At 39.9% G+C, this 20,079-nt stretch overlaps 2 protein-coding genes across 2 annotated transcripts; one reads left to right on the top strand and one right to left on the bottom strand.

Moving 5' to 3' along the window:
* Positions 1-86: 86 nt before the first annotated feature.
* Positions 87-6,829, bottom strand: arl6ip1 (ADP-ribosylation factor-like 6 interacting protein 1). The gene is made up of 6 exons (XM_026350205.1): positions 6,690-6,829; positions 5,839-5,972; positions 5,286-5,405; positions 3,235-3,352; positions 2,631-2,715; positions 87-1,063 (listed from the first exon to the last, which is right to left on the bottom strand). The coding sequence occupies exons 1-6, from the start codon at positions 6,723-6,725 to the stop codon at positions 945-947; spliced, it is 612 nt and encodes a 203-aa protein (XP_026205990.1). The 5' UTR covers positions 6,726-6,829; the 3' UTR covers positions 87-944.
* Positions 6,830-7,929: 1,100 nt separating this feature from the next.
* srrm2 (serine/arginine repetitive matrix 2) lies at positions 7,930-18,991 on the top strand. Its single transcript, XM_026352746.2, is given in 15 exon segments — positions 7,930-8,123; positions 9,164-9,415; positions 9,694-9,789; positions 10,437-10,622; positions 11,880-11,963; positions 12,100-12,165; positions 12,255-12,287; positions 12,497-12,619; positions 13,007-13,145; positions 13,292-15,019; positions 15,021-15,814; positions 16,322-16,987; positions 17,124-17,195; positions 17,429-17,533; positions 18,493-18,991. Coding segments are annotated over 14 exon segments (4,395 nt in total). The 5' UTR covers positions 7,930-8,123; positions 9,164-9,167; the 3' UTR covers positions 18,548-18,991.
* Positions 18,992-20,079: the final 1,088 nt, after the last annotated feature.

The following is a 20,079-nucleotide window of genomic DNA, read 5'->3' on the forward strand; positions in this document are numbered from 1 at the left end:
CAACATTCTTAGGCCTGTGATATCACTCAAAGAAATGAAAATTCCATAAGCAGTCATTTAAATAAAAGCCAGGAAGATGCTAAAAATTTGTTTGAAGCCAACTTTATTCATTGTCATAAACATCGCCAATAAAGACGAATAATTAAATGGTTTGAAAGACAGTGATCAGACCAGAAATGAGGAGACTGAAGAGGAAAGAACACAAATAAATAAGAACAGAGAAAATACAGGGACATACATAGAAACTCCCCACACTGATCATACATGGTGGGGTTATTATGTAAGTGCTAATAGGCCAGAGTCCAGCTAGCAGCGGTACAGCAGTAGGCTTTCTAGAAACACTTGTGAGGAGTTCATTAAATCCAGTTTTTTTTTTCACCATTGTTTTTAAATACTAACTTAAGCAGAATAAGCAAAACGGTAAAACTTTTATGACAAACACTGCCCTTTTAAAAAAAAATGATGTGAGGGATCTATGAGAGGTTAAGATGATGCAGTAACGCTACAAAAACTGCTCAGTAGTCACGTTCTCTAAGTGGCGGGAATGGCTTAAAAGCATTACTGACATCTCAAAACAGAGCACTCTTAAACAAAGAAACAAAAGGAACATTTACATTTTGTGTATATGGCAGGGGTGTGTGCGTTTTGCTGGACATTTAAAGTGTATGAAGTTGCAACAATATCAATCATTTTGTGACTGCTTGGATAGCAGTTTCTTCAAAAGAAATAGTTGGTGGTGCTGAACGGGTGGAAAGGGGTAAATCAAAATATATGCAATGTGTGAAAATAGAAAAAAAACAAACTTGTCTTGCTCTGTAGCAGTGACAGAGGAAGCAGAAGAATCTTTTTGCTCTGCTCTCCTTTCTTCAAACAACTTCCTTCCACTTTCTACCTCGTGTCATGGTTCAGTTTTCAGAGATTCTCCTCGTTGTCCACACTTTCATCTACTCGTTCTTCTTCTCCTTCTGTTTGAGGAGTTTGTTGATCTCCCTCTTGGCCATGCCGGCATACTTGGTGATGATGCCATGCTGGTTCAGGCCGGGCAGCAACAGCAGGAAGCTCACTGGGAGGCAGAAAGGAAAAACAAGCATTAGGTCAAAATTGTATGCAATATAAAATAATGACAGTTGAACTGATTATGAATGCAATTTGGTTGAACCAGTCTGTTTCAGAGTCAGTCAAGAGACAAATATCAAATGGTGTTTTATACATATATATAAAAAAAGTATCCTTATTCTTTACATCCCGTCACTGGCAGTGATTCAAGATTTGTTTTTAAATGTGTTGCATATTTGAGGTAGCCCAATTGTTTGTTCGCATGCCACATAACCCCAGCGTCCCTGGTTTAAATCCAGCTGGGGACCTTTGTTGCATATCACACTCTGTGTGTGTTTCCTGTTTGCCTGTCTATTGTCAAACTATCAATTAAAGGCTAAAATGCCAAAATACAAAACAATTTTAAAAGTAAAAAAAAATATTGGTTTCTTATGGCGATAGACACCAGTGGCTGAAGCCATTACATTAAATGGAGCCGTAACTTATCAGTAAATAAACAGCTTTATCTGAAGTTCATGCTCCTCCAGTTCACTCTGCAAGGTATCAGTCTGTGTTGCCATGCCTCCAAAACAAAGATTGGTTTTAATATCAGTATATTTTGGTAAAAGAAATTGCATCACAAAAATCATATTGAAAGTAATACATTACTACTACTAGGTCCAATGTAGTTTATTCACTCTTTTAAGGTTTTAGCTAGTAGTGATGTGTCCCCACCTTTAGGAGTACATAAGATTTTAATCATGTGGCCAAGAGTTTTAGAAGTACAGTATGTTGAAAAGTCTGCCAATTCCTGTTTTTCCTGTCAGGTGAATTCCCATTTCAGCTTATGTTACCAATTACTGGCTGATTCACCAACTGTCAGGTTCCCTGAGACACTGCAGTACAGCTCTGAGGCTGACAGAAGTGTTCATTTTCTTTTCAAGATCTACAGTGGAGCTTAGAGAACATTACAGATTTCACTCTCACTTCCACTCTACATCATTATTAATGATGAAAATAACAGCTCAACGTTACTGCGACCTTAACACAGACCTAAACACCTGCCACTAAAGGCAGCATGAAAAAAGAACAAATGAATTAATCATGCAAGGAGAAACAGAACTGATAACCAGTACAAACAAGTGGTGATGATGACAACATTAATTCCTCTTTCTGCTTTGTCATGTGAACCACAGCAGCTGAACCTACAAATTTGGGCAATTTAGCTAAAGAAGAAGATATGGGGACATTTTTAAGTTTGGGTCATTTTCTAGAAAGTTCTCCAATTAATGCATTTGAATTTTAATTTCCAGTTTGTTTATATGGTGCTTATAAGGCATATCATAAAATTACATTATCATGAACTGGAAGTACAAACCAAAAACATACTTCATAAAGAGACTTGTGTAATTTGCGCTGAATGTTTAAACAGCTGGCACAAGGTAGAAAATAAATGGATCGGCATCTGGAGGAAATTTAATGCTGGTCATGGCTGGTGACAATGGTGACATGGAAACCCGAGTCTTTCACCAATGCATGAGCATAATGAAAAAGTTTAAAGGTTCAGTTACTTTAGTCATGATGTAAATACTCACCAATAAGATAAGTGAGGAACAGGTTGTGCACCTGCTGTCCAATCCAGGCCACTGACAGAAGGCTGCTGATCACTGAGGCAAAGTACTGTGGAGAGCAGGGAGGTCATATTACATTTAACCCATAGCAGTGCAACACAAAGTATAACCCTGTGACAGCATACAGTGAATCACTGATTTTAAACAAACTGCTCCGCAGGCGCATTTGCTTTTTTAGCAGATTGTAGTTATTATACAGGCACCAGCAAAGTGACCATTGTACAAATGTGATTTGACAGAGAGGGTGTTTAATGGAGTTAAGATGTGCTATGAAAACAACCTGGTTAATACAGCCTTTAACCCAGTTTGAGGTCTGCTAAGTGGAGCAGCTAAGCCAAATCAGCTGAGGATATTTTTATCTGTAGCACAAAGGAGGCTCACTGTTGTAATAAAGCAACAGAAATGCTTAATTTATTGAAGTCAGTGCAGCACTGGATGTAGCTTAAGAGATGTCTGCAGTGTGTGATGTTCTGTTAATCCAACTTGGGAAAACAAGAAAATGAAATATAACAAAAGAAATGTGGAATGAATTGTGTAATCATGAATAAATGTAACATGTTTAATGTACCATTTTTGGCTTCTCCTCTTTGAGGGCACAGAGGCGCTTCCACCAGCCAACGATGCGACGCTGGGTTTTTACCAGGTTTCCGCAGATCTCATGGAACCGCTGCTGCTGCTCAGTGGTCCTGAAAACACGTAGAGGTTGACGAGAGGGGGGTGTGTGATAAGTAGATTCAAAAGTATATGTAAGATCCTGGCAGAAAAGTTTTTCTGCAGTTAAAGCACATGCTAAGATGATGTTTTGATGTATATATAGATATTGACCAGCAACAGCCAAAAAGGAAACCACTGAGTGTGACAAGTTAAAAGTGGTTTGTCATATTAAGACAGCTATTCGCACTTAGTAACAGCTTAAGAGATCTTAGAAAATGAATAGGCAATTATGTTTATCGATCTTAAAATAGAATTTTAATTTTAATTTTAAAGCTGAGATGTTGCCCAGACAAAACAAAAATGTAGAGACTATTTGGAAACATCAACGTGGGCTCTGAGAAACTTGATGGGATATTGTATATCATTACTTGACACTGAAGACACACACAGACACACACAGACACACACAAACACACACACAGACACACACAGACACACACAGACACACACAGACACACACAGACACACACAGACACACACAAACACACTGCTGTGCTGTAAAATGGCATTGGTAAGAGAATTGTTTGGCTGGCATAGGAAAGGGGGCAGCTAAGAAAAGTGTACTTCATTTTCTGCTTAGCCTGCGTTCTCTATTTCTGTCCTTGTTGTCAGGAAGCCAAATGGGTACTGTGATCAAACTCTGATAGCTACATTTAACCAACTCACACCTCCACAACTATCTGGCTGATATTGTTGCAGTCTCTGTGAATAAGCAGCAGCCTGAGCTACACAGAATAATATCAATGAATATCAACAAGTTAGCACACCACCATCTCACCCATCCCCAGGTCATTTCCTTCCTGAACTAAATCCTGTCAGAAGGCTGCTGCTTTAGTGTACTGGGACACCTGTTTGCACTAAATCCAAAGCACAGCAGGTATAAATACCTAAAAACATGTCTGTTATTAATTTAGCTATTTTAAACACTCACTGCTGATTATTGATGATCATACCCAGCAGTTGTGCTGCAGCCTAGGGAATGTGCAGCAGTGCCAAAGTGTGCAAGTCATGTTCTGTCGATTCAGGATTACATATTGAAAGGCCGAAGGCAGACAGACGGTCAACACACTCCAAACAGTTACTCCATCCTTTACCTAGTGTCTGGCCCTCACCATCAAGTGCACAGCTGAGTCAAAGGGTGGTTGTACACTCTAAATGTCAAAGCTCCATGAAGTTGTAAGACAGCCTACAGGGCTCATATCAGATGTCAATAAGTAAAAAGCGTCTGCAGTGAAGTAAAACAATCCTTTAAAATATGTTAATGAATTGGCTTTCTGGTTTAAGAACATGGCAAAAATGCACTTGCACTTTTATATTCTTGTTGATTTTCAGTCAGCATTCCTTGCAGGATGTGTTATAATAGAAATACTGAAAATATGGTGCATCATGTCTTCAAAAAGGGTACTGAAGGGACATTTTCTGATCACATCATATAAACTAAATACATTTCTTGAGTTATGCATTATCGAATTTTCAATGCAACTATATCTTGCAGCTTGTTTATTTCTGTAAAAAGCAACTAAGATTTAATTGAATAAAGCTGCTGTAATCCAGAAACACAAACTATTCAGATAACAACATTCCTCTTGCATAAGCATGGTTTATCCAGTTTTACCTCTAAGACTTCTCTAATTGTTAAATTTGATGGACAAATTAAGAAAAGCCTCACAACTTTTTCCAGAACAGTGTTAATTGTCAGTTTTTAAACTCAGCAACTAAGACCAATGACATCCCAGTGAAGGGAGCATTTATCTAATCATGAGTAGAGAAGAGTCATGGTAATATCCGAGTACAAGATTCTATGACATACAGAAAGGGAAATCAAGGGAAAAAATATTTCCCTTGAGTAAAATAATTTATTCATTTTCCGCCCCACCATTGTGAATTTCATCCTCAGGTTCTTACCACTTATTAGAGCCAAAGACACGGGGTGCAAGTGTTGGCACCAGGTAGTCTGCCAGGCAAAGCAACATGACGGTACATGAGAGCCCAGTCAGCACTGATGGGTCCAAGTAGTAAATCAAACTGAAAAAGGACAGAGACAAAGCAGACAGTCAAGGGTATAAACCTGCTTCATTTGAAGAGATCACAAGCATTTTGTTTGTAGATGAACTAAGAAATGTGTTCTGTGTTTCCATGTGCTTTCTGATTTCAGAATAGAATAGAATAGAATAGAATATATATAGGTTAATATGTATATTCTGGCAAAAAGGCATTTACTAACCTAACAGAAAGAATTTTAATGTACTTGTATGAATTCTTTGCCTCCAATGTTACTCAAGGGTTACTATGGCAAATATAACAATATTAAGAACTAAGCTCCTTTAGCAAAATCTAATCTAGTAAAGTGTACTTAGTTGCCGTCTTCGGTTCCATTCAATGAATTCGATTTTGAAACAGTATAGAGTAGTTTCTGTCTTTCTCTTGTCATCTCACTGTGTCATGTGAATAGACTCACCAGAAAAGCATGGTGGTAACACCCACGAGAGCTCCTGGAAACCAAGGCTTCTCCCAGCGCAGGACACGGTCCCCAGCCAGGATCACCTCACCCCATCCTTGCAGCTGCTCCTCCAGCTGAGCTGTTTCCTGAGCCTAAACACAAGATATACATTATACACCAAACTAACTGATACGTGTTCTTTTAAGTATACTGTTGGAATGTGGTATGTCCTTTTCTGTATGTTGAATTTAAGCATTTATTTTAACGTCTTGTTCTTGGGTGTGTGCCTCTGACGATAAGCGAGGCAGCGACACGGGTTACAATACGCTCCATTACTGACATGACTGTGCACAGCCTATGGTTTGACTGTATGCCGCAATGCAAGAAAGAGGAAATGATTAGTTAGTTAGCACTTGTCACACGTATCAAGTCAAGTCGAGAAAATGTCACCCGATTACATAATTGTAAGACTCTATACAAGCGTTATTCCAGGTATGATCGTCTTTAACAGTTAGAAAGATTAGCAAAGGAAGCAGCGCCATTAAGGCCAATCTGCTAACGTTAGGGTGTAATAAACTAATGGTAGCTGACAAGCTTTGGCTAAAATGCTAGCACGCCAGCTAGCTGCCGTTAGCTGGGGCGACCATTACAATGCGGCAGCACTTTGACGGTTGCGAATAAAGCTGAATAACGCTAGCGTTAGCTAGGCTGCTCGCTACCAGGCGGTGCAAAGTTCACGGTAGCGTTCACTAAATAAACCAGATTAACAGCAGTTTAGGACATCGCTGTTATACACACACCCCGAAAGGACATACCAATTTAAAACCACTAACGCGACCAACATTTACAATTTTTTGATCAATACTCACTAGCATATTTGCGCTTTTGTTGTCCCCTTCAGCCATCGTAGTCAGGTTTCTATTATGAATTTTATTGGAGTTTAATATATAAACGACCGCAGAGCTGCAGCACACACCTCCTGCACAGACGTCGATGTCACTCACTAACGGTCGAGCTCCTACAGGATGTTTTTAACTTAAAAAGGCCAACGGCATTCTGGGAGATGTAGTTCTTAGACCTTGTCTCGTACAATTTAGTGGTCTACATTTTCCTAAATAAAAACAATAAGAAAACACCTAAAGTCCGGGTCATCTTTCTGTATATTGAAAGATATAACAGGCTAATTTCCTGTTCTATATTTTATCCACTGTAGTCTTGATGCTAGTTGTGTTTTTTGTCTGTTGTAAACTGTGAATGTTTAACACACATTTCTAAAGTAAATTTTAACATTTAATGTAATCTGGTTTATCATTTGTGTGCTTACAATGCTTATTTTATACTTTTACAGACCTTACTTTGCTTTCTTACCTTATGCCTGTTCAGATAAATCACAAAAGACAGCATGTTACCTTACAAAGTTGCTAAAACGCATTATTACATGTATCGAATGTTAGTGCAGATTTCACAAATCCAACTAGTGTTTATACATTATATAGTATATATAGTGTATACTATTTAGTCCCAGTTTTGTTGGACAAAAACAGCTACAAGCACACAACTGCAAAAAAAAAAAAAATCATTCTCATGTGATTAGCTTTCACAATAATGACCCAGTTGTCTTCTCATGAGAAGATGACAACTGTGCTGTTTATCAAACATGCTTTATCAGTACACATTTATCCATTTACTACCTGGCTATCCATAATAATGTTAGTAATCCACTGTAACTGACGTATGATACTGTTGTTTGAATATGACATCATTGCTGTAGCAAAAATAATATGGAGAATGGTGTATAGATTAGGTCACAGAAATGATGATTAATCAATTCATCACAAAACAACTAGCACTCAGACTATGTTGTCCAGAGTCACTGGAATGGTCTAAGGACTGGGATCCATGTGGATGACCTTCCAACCATGTATAGTATAATATCATTGCTTACACAATGTCTCATCTGTTTCAAACATATAACCGGAGCTATATCATGTTTACATAAATTAAAATTAATGTTGGACTTTTTTTTTTTCTTAAAATAAATATCTCCCGGTGTATAATGGATTTTTAGCCCTCGACAGTGAACGCGTCACTTAAGGCTTGCGTCCGGTGCGTATGACGTCACTTCGTTTTCAGCTCCTTCCTTTAGTGGTTAGAGACTAGAAAGCTAACAGCTAATCTAGCAGTCAAATTTCTGCATTTTTTAACAGTTCCAAATACACGATTTTCTTGTTGGATTCTACAGGACATTGTTTATTGCCAGACCTTCTTCAACACCGTTTATCTCCGTCCCGGAGAAGACAGTGGTACGTAGCTAAAACGTACGTTAGCTAGTTAGCTTCGATAGGAGTTGTTCTCTACGTTGAACTGTGATTCGGCCTTTACAAATGTAAGCCATATAACCACCAAGTTAACTAATTTGAATGTTAAAGTAGCGACTTTTTGACCAATCATTTATAATAATGAGACGAATGCTTTATTCTGTTGTTTGACTTAGCGTTAGTCATCATAAATCCGCTACCTCACAGACGTAACGTTAGCGAGCAACAGGCCTGTTGTGGCGCACGTGTTAATGCGTGACAAAAACGATTTATAGTGAATTTATTTCTCTGATAAATAAAGTGTATTGGACATAGAAAGAGAAGCGTAGATACATGTAGTGTTTAATGAGTCCATCAGTAACTACAGTACATTAAGAGAAACCCGGCCCGCACTTCACACAAAACTGTGTCAACAAAATGCCGCCTGAACCAAACACTACCTGAGCTTAGTTTTTCGTGTTGGAGTTTCCGTGGTTTCATAAAACTGATTTACACGTGTTTCTAGCATGCATTTAGGCAGCCTTTGTAGAATATATACAAAAATAAAAAGCCAGGTCGATTAAGTGGATTTGCCACTAGTTATTTACAGGATGTCAGCCATTTTAAAATAACATTTTCCTCAATATTGTGTAATCCTTACAATGATAAACTGGAGAAAGTGTTATTGGAGCTTGTTTGTCGTAATAATACCTTATTTATGTTCAGAATCAAAGGCACTGAGCTCAGGTTTTTGTCGTCCCCCTTTTCTCTGCTTTTTGGAGATTTGCTGATTTAAAGTTTGGTGCTAAAGTGATGCCTACACCATGAATATCTTAATACATGTAAATGCTCAAACATGTTTAATGTCCCTCAAAGGAAGCAGTCAACCTTTCTCGTTAGCTCTTAGATATTTAAGAGTAATGAAAGAAATTGAATTGTTTCTATCAGGAATAAGAATTTACAATTTTACAAATGTTTAAATATTTTTTGTTTCTACTATTTGGTTTTCCTACTGTTCAAACAGCACCTCTGTTTTATATTTGCAGAGCCATGTACAATGGGATTGGCCTGACAACTCCGCGAGGTAGCGGCACCAATGGCTATGTGCAGCGCAATCTGTCGAGCCTGCGGGTCAAACGGCCACGGGATGAGCGTGGTGGTGAGCGAGATGAGAAGGATCGAGAGAGGCTCGAGAGTCAGCTTAATAGACAGCCCAATGCTGAAATTCTGGAGCACCAACGGAAGAGGCAGCTGGAGGTCAAGTGTGCTGAGCTGCAAGATATGATGGAGGAGCAAGGGTAAATAAAAATGTTGTCAGGCCTTTGTAATACAATAGTTTTCACCAACTTGAACTGAGTTTAGTTGTGATCACTCTTAGATCTGGTGAACTACAACTGAAACACTTAAATAAATCCATCACTTATTTGTCAGTAACTCTATCAATTGATCTATTTTCATTTTTCAAGAACAAATACTGAACTCTGTTCAATATAGTGGGAGAGCAATAAGTATACCATGATATATGTCAAATTGACACTAGCACATGATTCAATTGTCGTCTCTTTTGGATGGTCAGGTATTCTGCTGAGGAGATTGAAGAGAAGGTTAACAGTTTCCGCATGATGCTGCAGGAGAAACAAGAGCCGGCTCCTGCCACCACTGAGAGACCAACGTAAGTACAACACAGTCAAGCTGTCTTAATTTAAAGGTTTGTTTAAATCAAATGCAAAGTGGAGGTTATCTTAAAATTACAGTGAATGTCAGTGACTGTGTATACATGCAGTTCATCAACAAGGTTAGTCACAGAACTCAGGTTTCTTGGTTAATCGACATAAAGAAATGCATTTAAGAATCCTGGTGAGTAATCCATTTTACTCTACCTCTACTCAAAGCATGGTTCACAGATTTTAACTGTATAGAAGCAGAGGAGACGGACTGTTTTTTGAGGGAGATGATTGATAGTGGTATGAGAGAGACACATTACTCCTTTTCACATTGTACAGTGTTTGAATTAAATAAAATACATGGTAGTAAAAGTGCCCTTTTCTGTGATTACCTACCTGATTACTGAAATCATGTTTTCTGTTTAAGTCGCTCTTAAGAAATCAGCTTAGCCGACTGTAACCTGGTTACTTAAGTCCATGCAGCTGCACTGTGTACTACTTCAGTCAGCTGTCAGCATTTTAACTGATTGATCACTCTGGCTGCACTGCATTACTTTGTCCTTTTCATGAAATGCCCTAATAATTTCAAGGTAAATATATCACATTGTTGGTAACAGAAAACTGTTTTGTTGTTTTTTTCCTCTCTGTCTCTCAGGGTGACAGAGACTCATGCCCTGGCTGCAGCCAACCAGCAGAAGAATGACCGTCTTCGTGCTGCATTTGGTATCTCCAGTGACTATGTGGATGGATCATCCTTCCATGCTGACCGCAAGGAAAGAGAGAAGGAGAAGAGAGAACAGGAACGCTTGGAGAGGGAGAGACAGCAGCAACAGAAATACACGTGAGTAGAACAAGCACAAAACATACCAAAATGTTGTGCATAACAAATTTACCGTTTTTGATTTCATTGACCCAAACTGAAAGTAGGGCGGGGTGATATGGGAAAAATTTCAAATTTCAATCAAAAAGATGTTTTCATATTAGTTTATATATGTATATCTCGATAAAAGTTAAATCACTATTTCTGCCAAGCTTAAAGCTTTCCCTTTTTTCTTAAGCAAGGTGTGGAGACGCTCAAATCCGTCATTTTTGATAGTGCTTACTGGCAATATGTCTTTTGCAAGACATCAGACTTTAATTAGCAAGAATATCTCCACACTACTGAATATCTCTGACTTTTCTTTTCAACATTGTCTTTGTCTTTTGAGACTTGGGCTGTGTAAGCCTCAATGCTTTCTTCGAAAGTGCTGCAGCTTATGTTTCTAACATTTTCTGTCATCATTTTCATTTGTCTCGCTTCTGCTGTTGGAAAGGGTCGCAGAGGCCAAAACATTAGCATGTTTTGTCGGTAACAGCTCATTCTATGATCTGTGCTGTGCATGTTGACATTGCTGCAACTTTTCCAGCCACTAGATTGGTTTGCATGGTGCTATTCTCATTATCACTGGCTTTTTGCTTCAAAACATGGAGTGGCTTCTATCAAAGTTATATTGACCATGTTTAAAAGTTCTGAGAAAAAGCTATTGCGCGATAGATATCATTATCATTTATTGGCCAGCCCTAAGTGAAAGTTACATTGTTTTCCAGACTTCGTTTTAAAAATATTGAAATTAACATTTAATATATAAATGTAGTGAGGAAAAAAAATTTGTGGTGGTGAAAAAACAATTTATTTTATATGAACAGATCCACATGATGGGGGCTAGAGCCTTAACTAAAAACAGATGTTCAAATGGGTGTTGATATTTTTATTTGTTAGTGACTGTGTAGTCACTACCACAATCATTTTCTGGTTTTATAGTCATCTTCCACATATTGAAAGTTTTACAGTTCAGCTGTGTTGCTGCAATTGTGATGCCACTGTGTAAGTTTTTACATATTATATATAGTCTTTCGTTTGTCAAACTTCAAGTGATGCTTTTCATTGTTGGACCTCAGTGAAAATCTGAAACAAGCTTCAAACTCTTGAAGTTTTCCTATATCTCAACTAATGGAGTAAAGTTTGTGAAGTGATTCACAAAACTGCAGTAAAAACAGACAGACAACCAGTATTGATTATGTCACCAACTTGGACGATGTTGCCCTCTGTCTCTTTCAGGTTGGTGGAAGATTCAGATGATTCAGATTGTCCTCCCAAGAAGCGTAGTCGGAAGAAGAAAAAGAAAAACAAGAACAGAGACAGGTAAGAATGAGCTTGATAAGAACAGAATAGGTATTAACTAACAGTACAATATTAGTATTAGTAATATTAGTATTATAATATATATATATATAATATTAGTATTAACAACTTTTACTTTTATTCCCTCTCCCAGCAGTTCAGAGAGTCCTTCCCCATCACCTCGCAGAGAGAAGAAGAAATCCAAGAAGAAGAAAAAGAAACAGTATGCTGCTCTGATATTCCTTTTTTTTAATATTTTTATTTAATAACTTTAAATTAGTTGCAATTGTTAACTTGAAATCTATCTTTCAGCGAGACTTCAGAAGAAGAAGAAGATGATGACAGGTAGGTGTTTCTAAATAAGTATGTGTGAGTGTCTGTCATATCTCTTTTGTCTCATAAGCAGTATCAGTAAAGCATCATTTAATCTTTTTACGTGTCCTTGCACACGGTAATTTCTAATGAAATTAGGTTGCATTTTGTAGTTGTTTTTTTTTTTTTTCATGGTTTAATGTAAAGCTTGTGTAAACTTTTACATCTGTTCCCTCACTCAGCCAAAGTTCCTCAGATGAAAACCAGAAGGTGTCAAAGAAGAAAAGAAAAAAGAGCGAGAGTAAAAGTCCTCCAAAAACAAAAGCAGCACGACACAGGAGCATCTCTTCCAGCTCTGCTCACAGGTATAAGACAAAACATATACGTGCGTGTGTGTGTGTGTGTGTAGGCAAATAATAGAGCATTATGATGAGGAAACAAGGGGACCACCTGAAAAAGTAAGGACACAGATTTAGCTCACAGTGATGACCACTAGGAGTGCAGATAGGGAGAGGAACAAAAGAGAAAGAAAGGGTTCAGAGAATTCCTCAAGTTAGAGGTGAGTAGCAAAATACAATATTAGGTAAGAAACGGTCTAGATAAGAACTGTAGCTAAGTTCCAAAGTAGCTCCCCTCTTTATTTACATCACTTGCTTTGGCTTTGCTGTGAAAAATAGTTCAACACATTTTACTGGCAAATAAAATTGCCTAATGCTCGCCCTTTCTGCAATTTCTTTCTGTGATATTTATAGCCAGTCACCAGCTCCAGTTAAGTCACGGCAACAGGACCAAACCGTAAGAAAAGCTGATGAAGGAAGAAAGGCGAGATCCCCAGACAGGAGAAGAAAAGGCTATGAGGATCACAGCCCACATCAACAGGGAGGTGAAGGGGTAAGGTTGAGATTGGTTGATCTATTCATTTGCTTATGTTTTATATTTAACTGAATTATTTTATGTATTTTAGTCTCGCTGTTTTTCTGTCACTAGCATAAATTGTATATAAAGCATCGCCAACAAATTTTTTTAATGTCATGTAGAAGAGGCCCAATCTTGAGAGAGACAAAGAACGACCAAGTGAGATGCAGAAAAATTCTACCAGCAGGAGGCAGGACTCGTCATCCCCTTCTCCACCTCCACAAATGGATAAAATCAAAGAGAAAGAGAGGAGCTCTAGAAGCAAACAGGAGAGTGAGAAAAGGAGGCGTTCAAGGAGCACAGAAAACAAGAGAGATAGAGGAAGGAATTCAGGGGGCAAAGATAAAGCAAGATGCTCCAGAAGCAGAGAGATGGATCGGGGAAGGCGCTCAAAGAGCAGAGAAAATGAAGAGGGAGCAAGTCACTCCAGAAGCAGAGAGATGGAGAGAGGACGGCGATCAAGGAGCAGAGAAATGGAAAAACAAAAAGGAAGACGCTCCAGAAGCGGAGATATGGATCGAGGAATGCGATCAAAGAGCAGAGAAAATGATGAGAGAGCAAGTCACTCCAGAAGCAGAGAGATGGAGAGAGGACGGCGATCAAGAAGCAGAGAAATGGACAAACAAAAAGGAAGACGCTCCAGAAGCAGAGATATGGATCGAGGAATGCGATCAAGGAGCAGAGAAAATGAGCGAGAGAGATTAAGGCGCTCCCGAAGCAGAGAGATGGTGAGAGGAAGGCGATCTAGGAGCAAACAAAATGAAAGGGAGAGAGTTAGGCGCTCCAGAAGCAGAGAGATGGAGAGAGGAAGGCGATCAAGGAGCCGAGAATTGGACAAGGAGAAAGGAAGGAGGTCCAGAAGCAGTGATATGGAAAAAGGGAGACGTTCAAGGAGCAGAGAAAATAGGGGAAAAGGGAAGGAGAGCATTCCACTGCGGAGACATGACTCCTCATCCCCCTCTCCTCCATGTAAACGGGAGACTAGGGTGGAAAGGGGCAGAGACAAAGAGCAAGAAAAAGACAGAAATAAACAGGATAAGAAGAGACATGACTCCTCATCCCCCTCACCTCTTCCTGAAAAAGAGAGGGCAAGGAAGGAGAGAAGTGGAGAGAGAGACCGCAGGGCTGAGAAGGACCTATACTCAAAAGTGCCAAGTGATAGGGACAATAGGAAAGACAGTGGGAAGAGAGAGGTGTCTCTCCCTCAACAGAAAAGTGAAAGGAGAAGGAATAGATCCCCCTCTCACGATTCTGTCTCACCTGTGTCACATTCACCAGTCACCAATGGGTGCCAAAGAGAAAGAGAGGATGAGAGGAGAAGAGAAAAAGACAGAGAAAGTACCAAGGAGAGGGAGAGGCATTTAAACAAGCAAAGCGAACAAGACCGCGAGCGACAAGAAGGTGGACGAAAGAGAGATGAAGTGGTCCAATCTGCAGAAAGAGGAGATGGATCAAAACCAGCAGAAAGAGGCAAGGGCAAGAGTGAAAGATCAGACATGAATGACAGACAGGTGAGGAAAAGTACCCCAACAACAAAGGAGAAAAGTGCTGAAAAGGTAAAACAGGCGGAGAAGAGAAAAGAAAGCACCAGCAGCAGTAGCAGCAGCAGTGGTAGTAGTAGCAGCAGTAGCAGCAGCAGTGATAGTGACAGTGATAGCTCTTCATCCTCATCTTCATCTTCCTCTTCTTCTTCGTCCTCATCATCTGAAGATGAAGGCAATTTGAAAAAGGGTGGTTCAGCAGGAAGGGAAAAAAATAGCCCCATGAAAAGTGCCCCATCTGCCATTGGGGCTGCTGTTCAAAAGGTATTTAGCCAATGGTCGAAAGGAAAGCTCTGCCTCTGCTTCTGAGACTGATGCATCCAGGCAACCCCCGAAGAATAGAGAAGGGGGAGGAGATGGACATGACAGGGAAAGACCTTCTTACAGAGCTCCTGCGGACAATTACCTGCCCCAAAGAAAAGGTCAAGAACGATACAGCCCAACACAAATGGATAGCCCCAGCCCACCTCCTTCCCCACCCAACAGAGTGGATAGCAACACAAGCAGCAACAAATATTTTCCCTCTGAGCCCAACACAGAGGAAACACGGGTGGAGGTTAAAATTGGGGAAAAGGAGAGACGAAGAGAGAGGGATGTAGTAAGAAGGCCTGCAAGGTCTAGCCCATCAGCCAGGAGGTCGATCTCCCCATCCCAGAAAACTTCCACTGCCTCCCCAGCGCGTCGCACTCCACCAAGGCAGTATCAAGAACCTCCACGCCGATCTAGGAGAGCTTCTCCTCCTCCAGCCTGGTCAGACAGGGACAGAGAGAGGCAGAGAGACCGAGAGAGAGAGAAAGAAAGGGAATGTGAGCGAGCTGTCAGGAGGAGTCGGTCCAGATCTAGGAGCCCAAGAACGCGCAACAGGTCCAGATCTCGGAGCCTAGGAACGCGCAACAGGTCCAGGTCCAGAAGCCCAAGAACTCGCAACAGGTCTAGGTCCAGAAGCCCAAGAACGCGCAACAGGTCCAGGTCCAGAAGCCCAAAAACACGCAACAGGTCCAGGTCCAGAAGCCCAAGAACACGCAACAGGTCCAGGTCCAGAAGCCCAAGATTGCGCAACAGGTGCAGGTCTAGGAGCCCAGGGAGACGAAGTCCCCCCAGCAGGTAAGACAAAACCTGCATGTACACGTTCTGGATCACAGTCTTATGCCTTTATGCCTTATAACATGTTGTTAATTTGTGAAATGAAGATTTGACCTGACTGGATTTTATATGCAGTTCAAGTGTACTACACAACAGTAACTCAGATTAAAGCTGTCACTCTTTTAAAAGAGTAATTTTACACTAACTTTCAACTGCCAAAATGTGCTTCTCCAATCACATGATTATGTGATTTTAGTCATCTTTATATGCATAATGTAATGTAATGTACTCTATGTCCTCACAGTTAGGGACAGACCAATAGATATGGCTGAAATAAGCTTTTAATTTTAAACAGGCAAAAACTGCTAAATTTGTCCAAAATAAGGTTTTTATGTGCAGCAGGAATTTTGGTGAAAAAAATCACCGACTCGTTATTAAAAATACAAATTCAGAACTGAGATTTATCTTACATAGTTGACAGTAATGTCACGAGAGAGCAAATTTGAATTTGTATATCTTCTTCCTCAGATCCCGTCGCTCTCCCTCTCCACAGCAGCAAAGAAGAAACAGCCGCTCCTTCTCCAGAGAAAGACAACGTGACAGGACAAGACGTAGGGAGGTGCATCAAGAGAGAGAAAGAGATAAGGAGCACGTGTACCCAAAAAATGTTCCCCAAACTGGCAGGTCCTCATCATCATCATCCTCAAGCTCCACTTCCTCCTCCCCTTCGCCATCGTTGCAGAGGAAAGACATAAAAGCACCTGCAGAGAGAGACAAGAGAAAAGATAGAGAGGACGAGAAGAGAGAGGACAGAGAGCAGAAACGTTCCTCTACTTTACAGGGTCCTTCCAGAGACTCATCCCATGCACCACCATCAGGTAGGAAAGTGTCCCAGTCAGACTCCAGGCGTTCTGATGTATCCTCCCAAAGGTCTCCGGCTGGCAGCCAACCAGACGCCAAACAGTCATCACAAGGTCCAAGCAGGAAGCAGTCACCACTAGCCACCCCTCAACCATCAGACCAAACGGTCAGAAAGGAGAGCACAGTAAACGGGAAGGAGGCAAATGCGAACAAGAAAAGCAACAGGAGCAGCAGCAGCTCCAGTTCCTCTTCCTCCTCTTCATCTTCCTCTTCTGGCTCTTCTTCTTCATCCTCTTCAGACAGTTCTGACTCTGAGGTGGAGCAAGTAAAAGGGTAAGCAAGAGATGGGGAATGATCAAGAACCACACAATAGCTAGCTGCTTAATAAATCTGGTGTTTTACAGATTGGTCATTAGCCTCACACTAGGTTTCAATAATTGCCCTTGTTGCTATTTTTTCATTTTAACAGGAAGACAGGCCAAGCTCAAAGCTCTCCGTCCTCCTCGTCTTCTGACACTGAAAAGGAAACAAAAGTAAAGAGGTAATGAGAGAAGAAAAAACACTGCATTGCAAAATATACCAGTAATATTAATTTTTACATTCTGAGCTGTGAACTGTGTTTTTGGGCTTTTTCACTTGACCCTTAGAATATACATAGTTTTACTGTTAGCTTTATTCGGGCATTTTTGTTGTATTGACAACATCCCTGACTGCACCCAACTAGAATCTAACTGAAATGTGGTAGTTTTGAATCTGATTGTGTTTTCCTTGCAGCCCTGCCAGGCCACAGCGGGTGCCAGCTGATTCACTTAGAGATTCTCGCTCACTCAGTTATTCTCCTCCAAGATACATGAGAGCAGCGTCATCACCCAGCCACAGGTCTGTACCTATAGATGCATTTAAACTGCAGACAATGTAAAGGAACTTTAAACCTAACAGTGCAAATGGAGGAGGGGGCAGATAGATATGCCAGGCTAAACAAATTATCATACAGTCGGTTTATATGCACAGTTTGGAAGGGAAGGACCTTGTTGTCTTTATACACTAAACAAGCTTCAACATTGTATAACTGAAAGGTTTCTAATCATAACAGTACACGGGTAGATCTCACTGTTCTCCAGTAACATGGACAGACCTGAATATCTTTCCAATCTTAGTTCCTAAACTGTCTTTATGCTTCTTCAGTGAGTAGGGTAGTCGAAGGCTATAATTTATACATATATTTTCTCAATTTCTTAATTAATTCAGATGTGTGCATACAATCCCAAAACACCGAAAGGTTTATAAGGTTGGTAAATTGAAGTTTGCTGCTTCTTGTGGGATTGTATGCACACATCTATCTTAATAATGTCCACAACAAGACTAGACATAATTCTAATTTATGATGCACAGTCAGATGTCAGACTCCATACTTTAAGTAAACCCAAAGAAATTTTGTTGAAAGCAAAAACGTGTAAATGCCTTTCTTGATCAAGTCTTTTTTTAAACTTAAATGATCCATCCCACGTGATTTACACATAAATATGTGTTAATATGTGACTTGCTCTTTATCTTTACTTTCTTCTGCATTGGTAATGCTATTAAGTTTACCTCTCTCTCTCTCACACACACACACACACACACACACACACACACACACACACACACACACACACACACATAAGAACATCTTCATTTTTGTTCCTCCCTGTTTGACATCAAATCTGGACTGGTTGTGAAAAGATATATACAAATACAGGCTTATTTGATTTAACATAGTAGTTGAGCATGAGTTTAAAGTGCAACAACTCAAGGCATTATAAGTGATTTATTTGTGCATCTTTTACCTCTTCTGGTAGGAGTGGCAGCAGGCACTCACCAAGCCGCTCATCGAGCAGCAGACGGAGACAGTGAGTTGATGGTGACTTCTTCTGTCAGTTCTCTGTTCACCTGTGGTTTGAACTGGACAACAACATGAACTCAACAGCCAGCGGTCAGTAAATACACATGTGACTGTTAGAGGACTCATTCTGGGTCTGAACCACCACACAGTAACCACCAGTATGCTTGTGTTTTCTTAAGCCGTGATGACCTAAGGCTGGCTTGTACATTTCTTTTTATGAGCTGAATTAGAAACATACCCTTCACTTTCACAAACAATTAAGTCCAACAAAACTCTAACAATGTTCCTCTGTACTTGTATTGTTTGCTGCGTTCTACCTGTAGATATGATCTGTCCATATTTTGGTTATTATGTAACAGACATGTTATTTCCATTTAATGTGATCAGAAACTGAAATGTGGTTAATTTCTTTGCTGGAAATGGTTAATAATAATAAAAGACAATTGTACATTTTATTTGTGTGGAATTTCTCTTTTTCCTTGCTCTGGGACATCAAAGTTAAAGAATAAGTGTGACATTTTATTTTTTCTGTCATCATGTTATATAAAAACACAAAATTGAGTCTTTCTTGCTAACAAGCCTTATTCTTATTCCCCCATGCCAGAGAGCTGAGTAGTTGTCCAACAACTAGTAAAAATCATCAGCCACACTGTTGCACTGGGGGACATGTTCTTTAATTACCATGATTATACGTTTGCTTTAACTCAGTCTCGCATGCACTGCCCTGCATCAGATGCTCCCCAGAGCAACAAATTGATGCACATTGTGCTTTTACAAGACCCCCTTGGTGTGTGCATTGCAAACTCAAGTAGGGTAGACAAACAGTATTTACACTCTAAACTAAAATAGCGAAAAAGCACAGTATGGAAATGCTATTTAATGTTGGAGCAGTTCTTAACTTTTGCCACATTTTATTTTACAGCCTTATACAAAATACCCCATAATGTCAAAATTAAAGAGGTTTGTTTGAAATGTTTGCAAATGTATTAAAAATAACAGAGTATCTTTATAAGCATTTAGTATTTGCTATGACACTCAAAATTGAGCTCTGGTATATCCTGTTTCCACTGATCATCCTTCAGATGTTTCGACAACTTGATCCCACCTCTGGGAAATTAGAGTTCTCAAAAACTCAATGATCACTTTGAAAGAGTGCCAGTGTTTCTCTGGTGAGAACCTTCCAGAAAAACCACCATCTCTGCAGCAGTCCTGTCTGATAGAGTGGCCCGACAGAAACCACTCCTTGGTAAAAGTTTGTATCATGCTGTGGAGATGTTTTTTAGTGGCAGGAACTGGGAGACTAGTCAGGATCGAGGGACAGATAAATGTATAGAGAAATCCTTTAAGAAAACCTGTTCCGGAGAGCTCTGGAACGGGTGGGACAACGACTCTAAGCACGCAGCCGAGATCGCAAAGGAGTGCAAAAACGAGCAATGGACGGAAAGATTACTCAGTGCTTACTGTGACTAAACACTGTATTTTACTGTTGTTGCAATAATGAAACTTGGATGGCGACATCACTGTTTGGTGTGTCTTCACTGGC

This window comes from Anabas testudineus, chromosome 8, assembly GCF_900324465.2.
Source record: "Anabas testudineus chromosome 8, fAnaTes1.2, whole genome shotgun sequence".
NCBI lineage: Eukaryota > Metazoa > Chordata > Actinopteri > Anabantiformes > Anabantidae > Anabas > Anabas testudineus.

What these genes read in the sequence shown, in the direction of transcription:
- arl6ip1 (XM_026350205.1), bottom strand. Translation starts at nt 6,725, where the DNA reads ATGGCTGAAGGGGACAACAAAAGCGCAAATATGCTA. An exon ending in GTTACCACCATGCTTTTCTG is followed by an intron (nt 5,406 to 5,838) that starts GTGAGTCTATTC and finishes GTCCTTTTTCAG; the next exon opens with TTTGATTTACTACTTGGACC. An exon ending in AAGAGGAGAAGCCAAAAATG is followed by an intron (nt 2,716 to 3,234) that starts GTACATTAAACA and finishes TGCTCTCCACAG; the next exon opens with TACTTTGCCTCAGTGATCAG.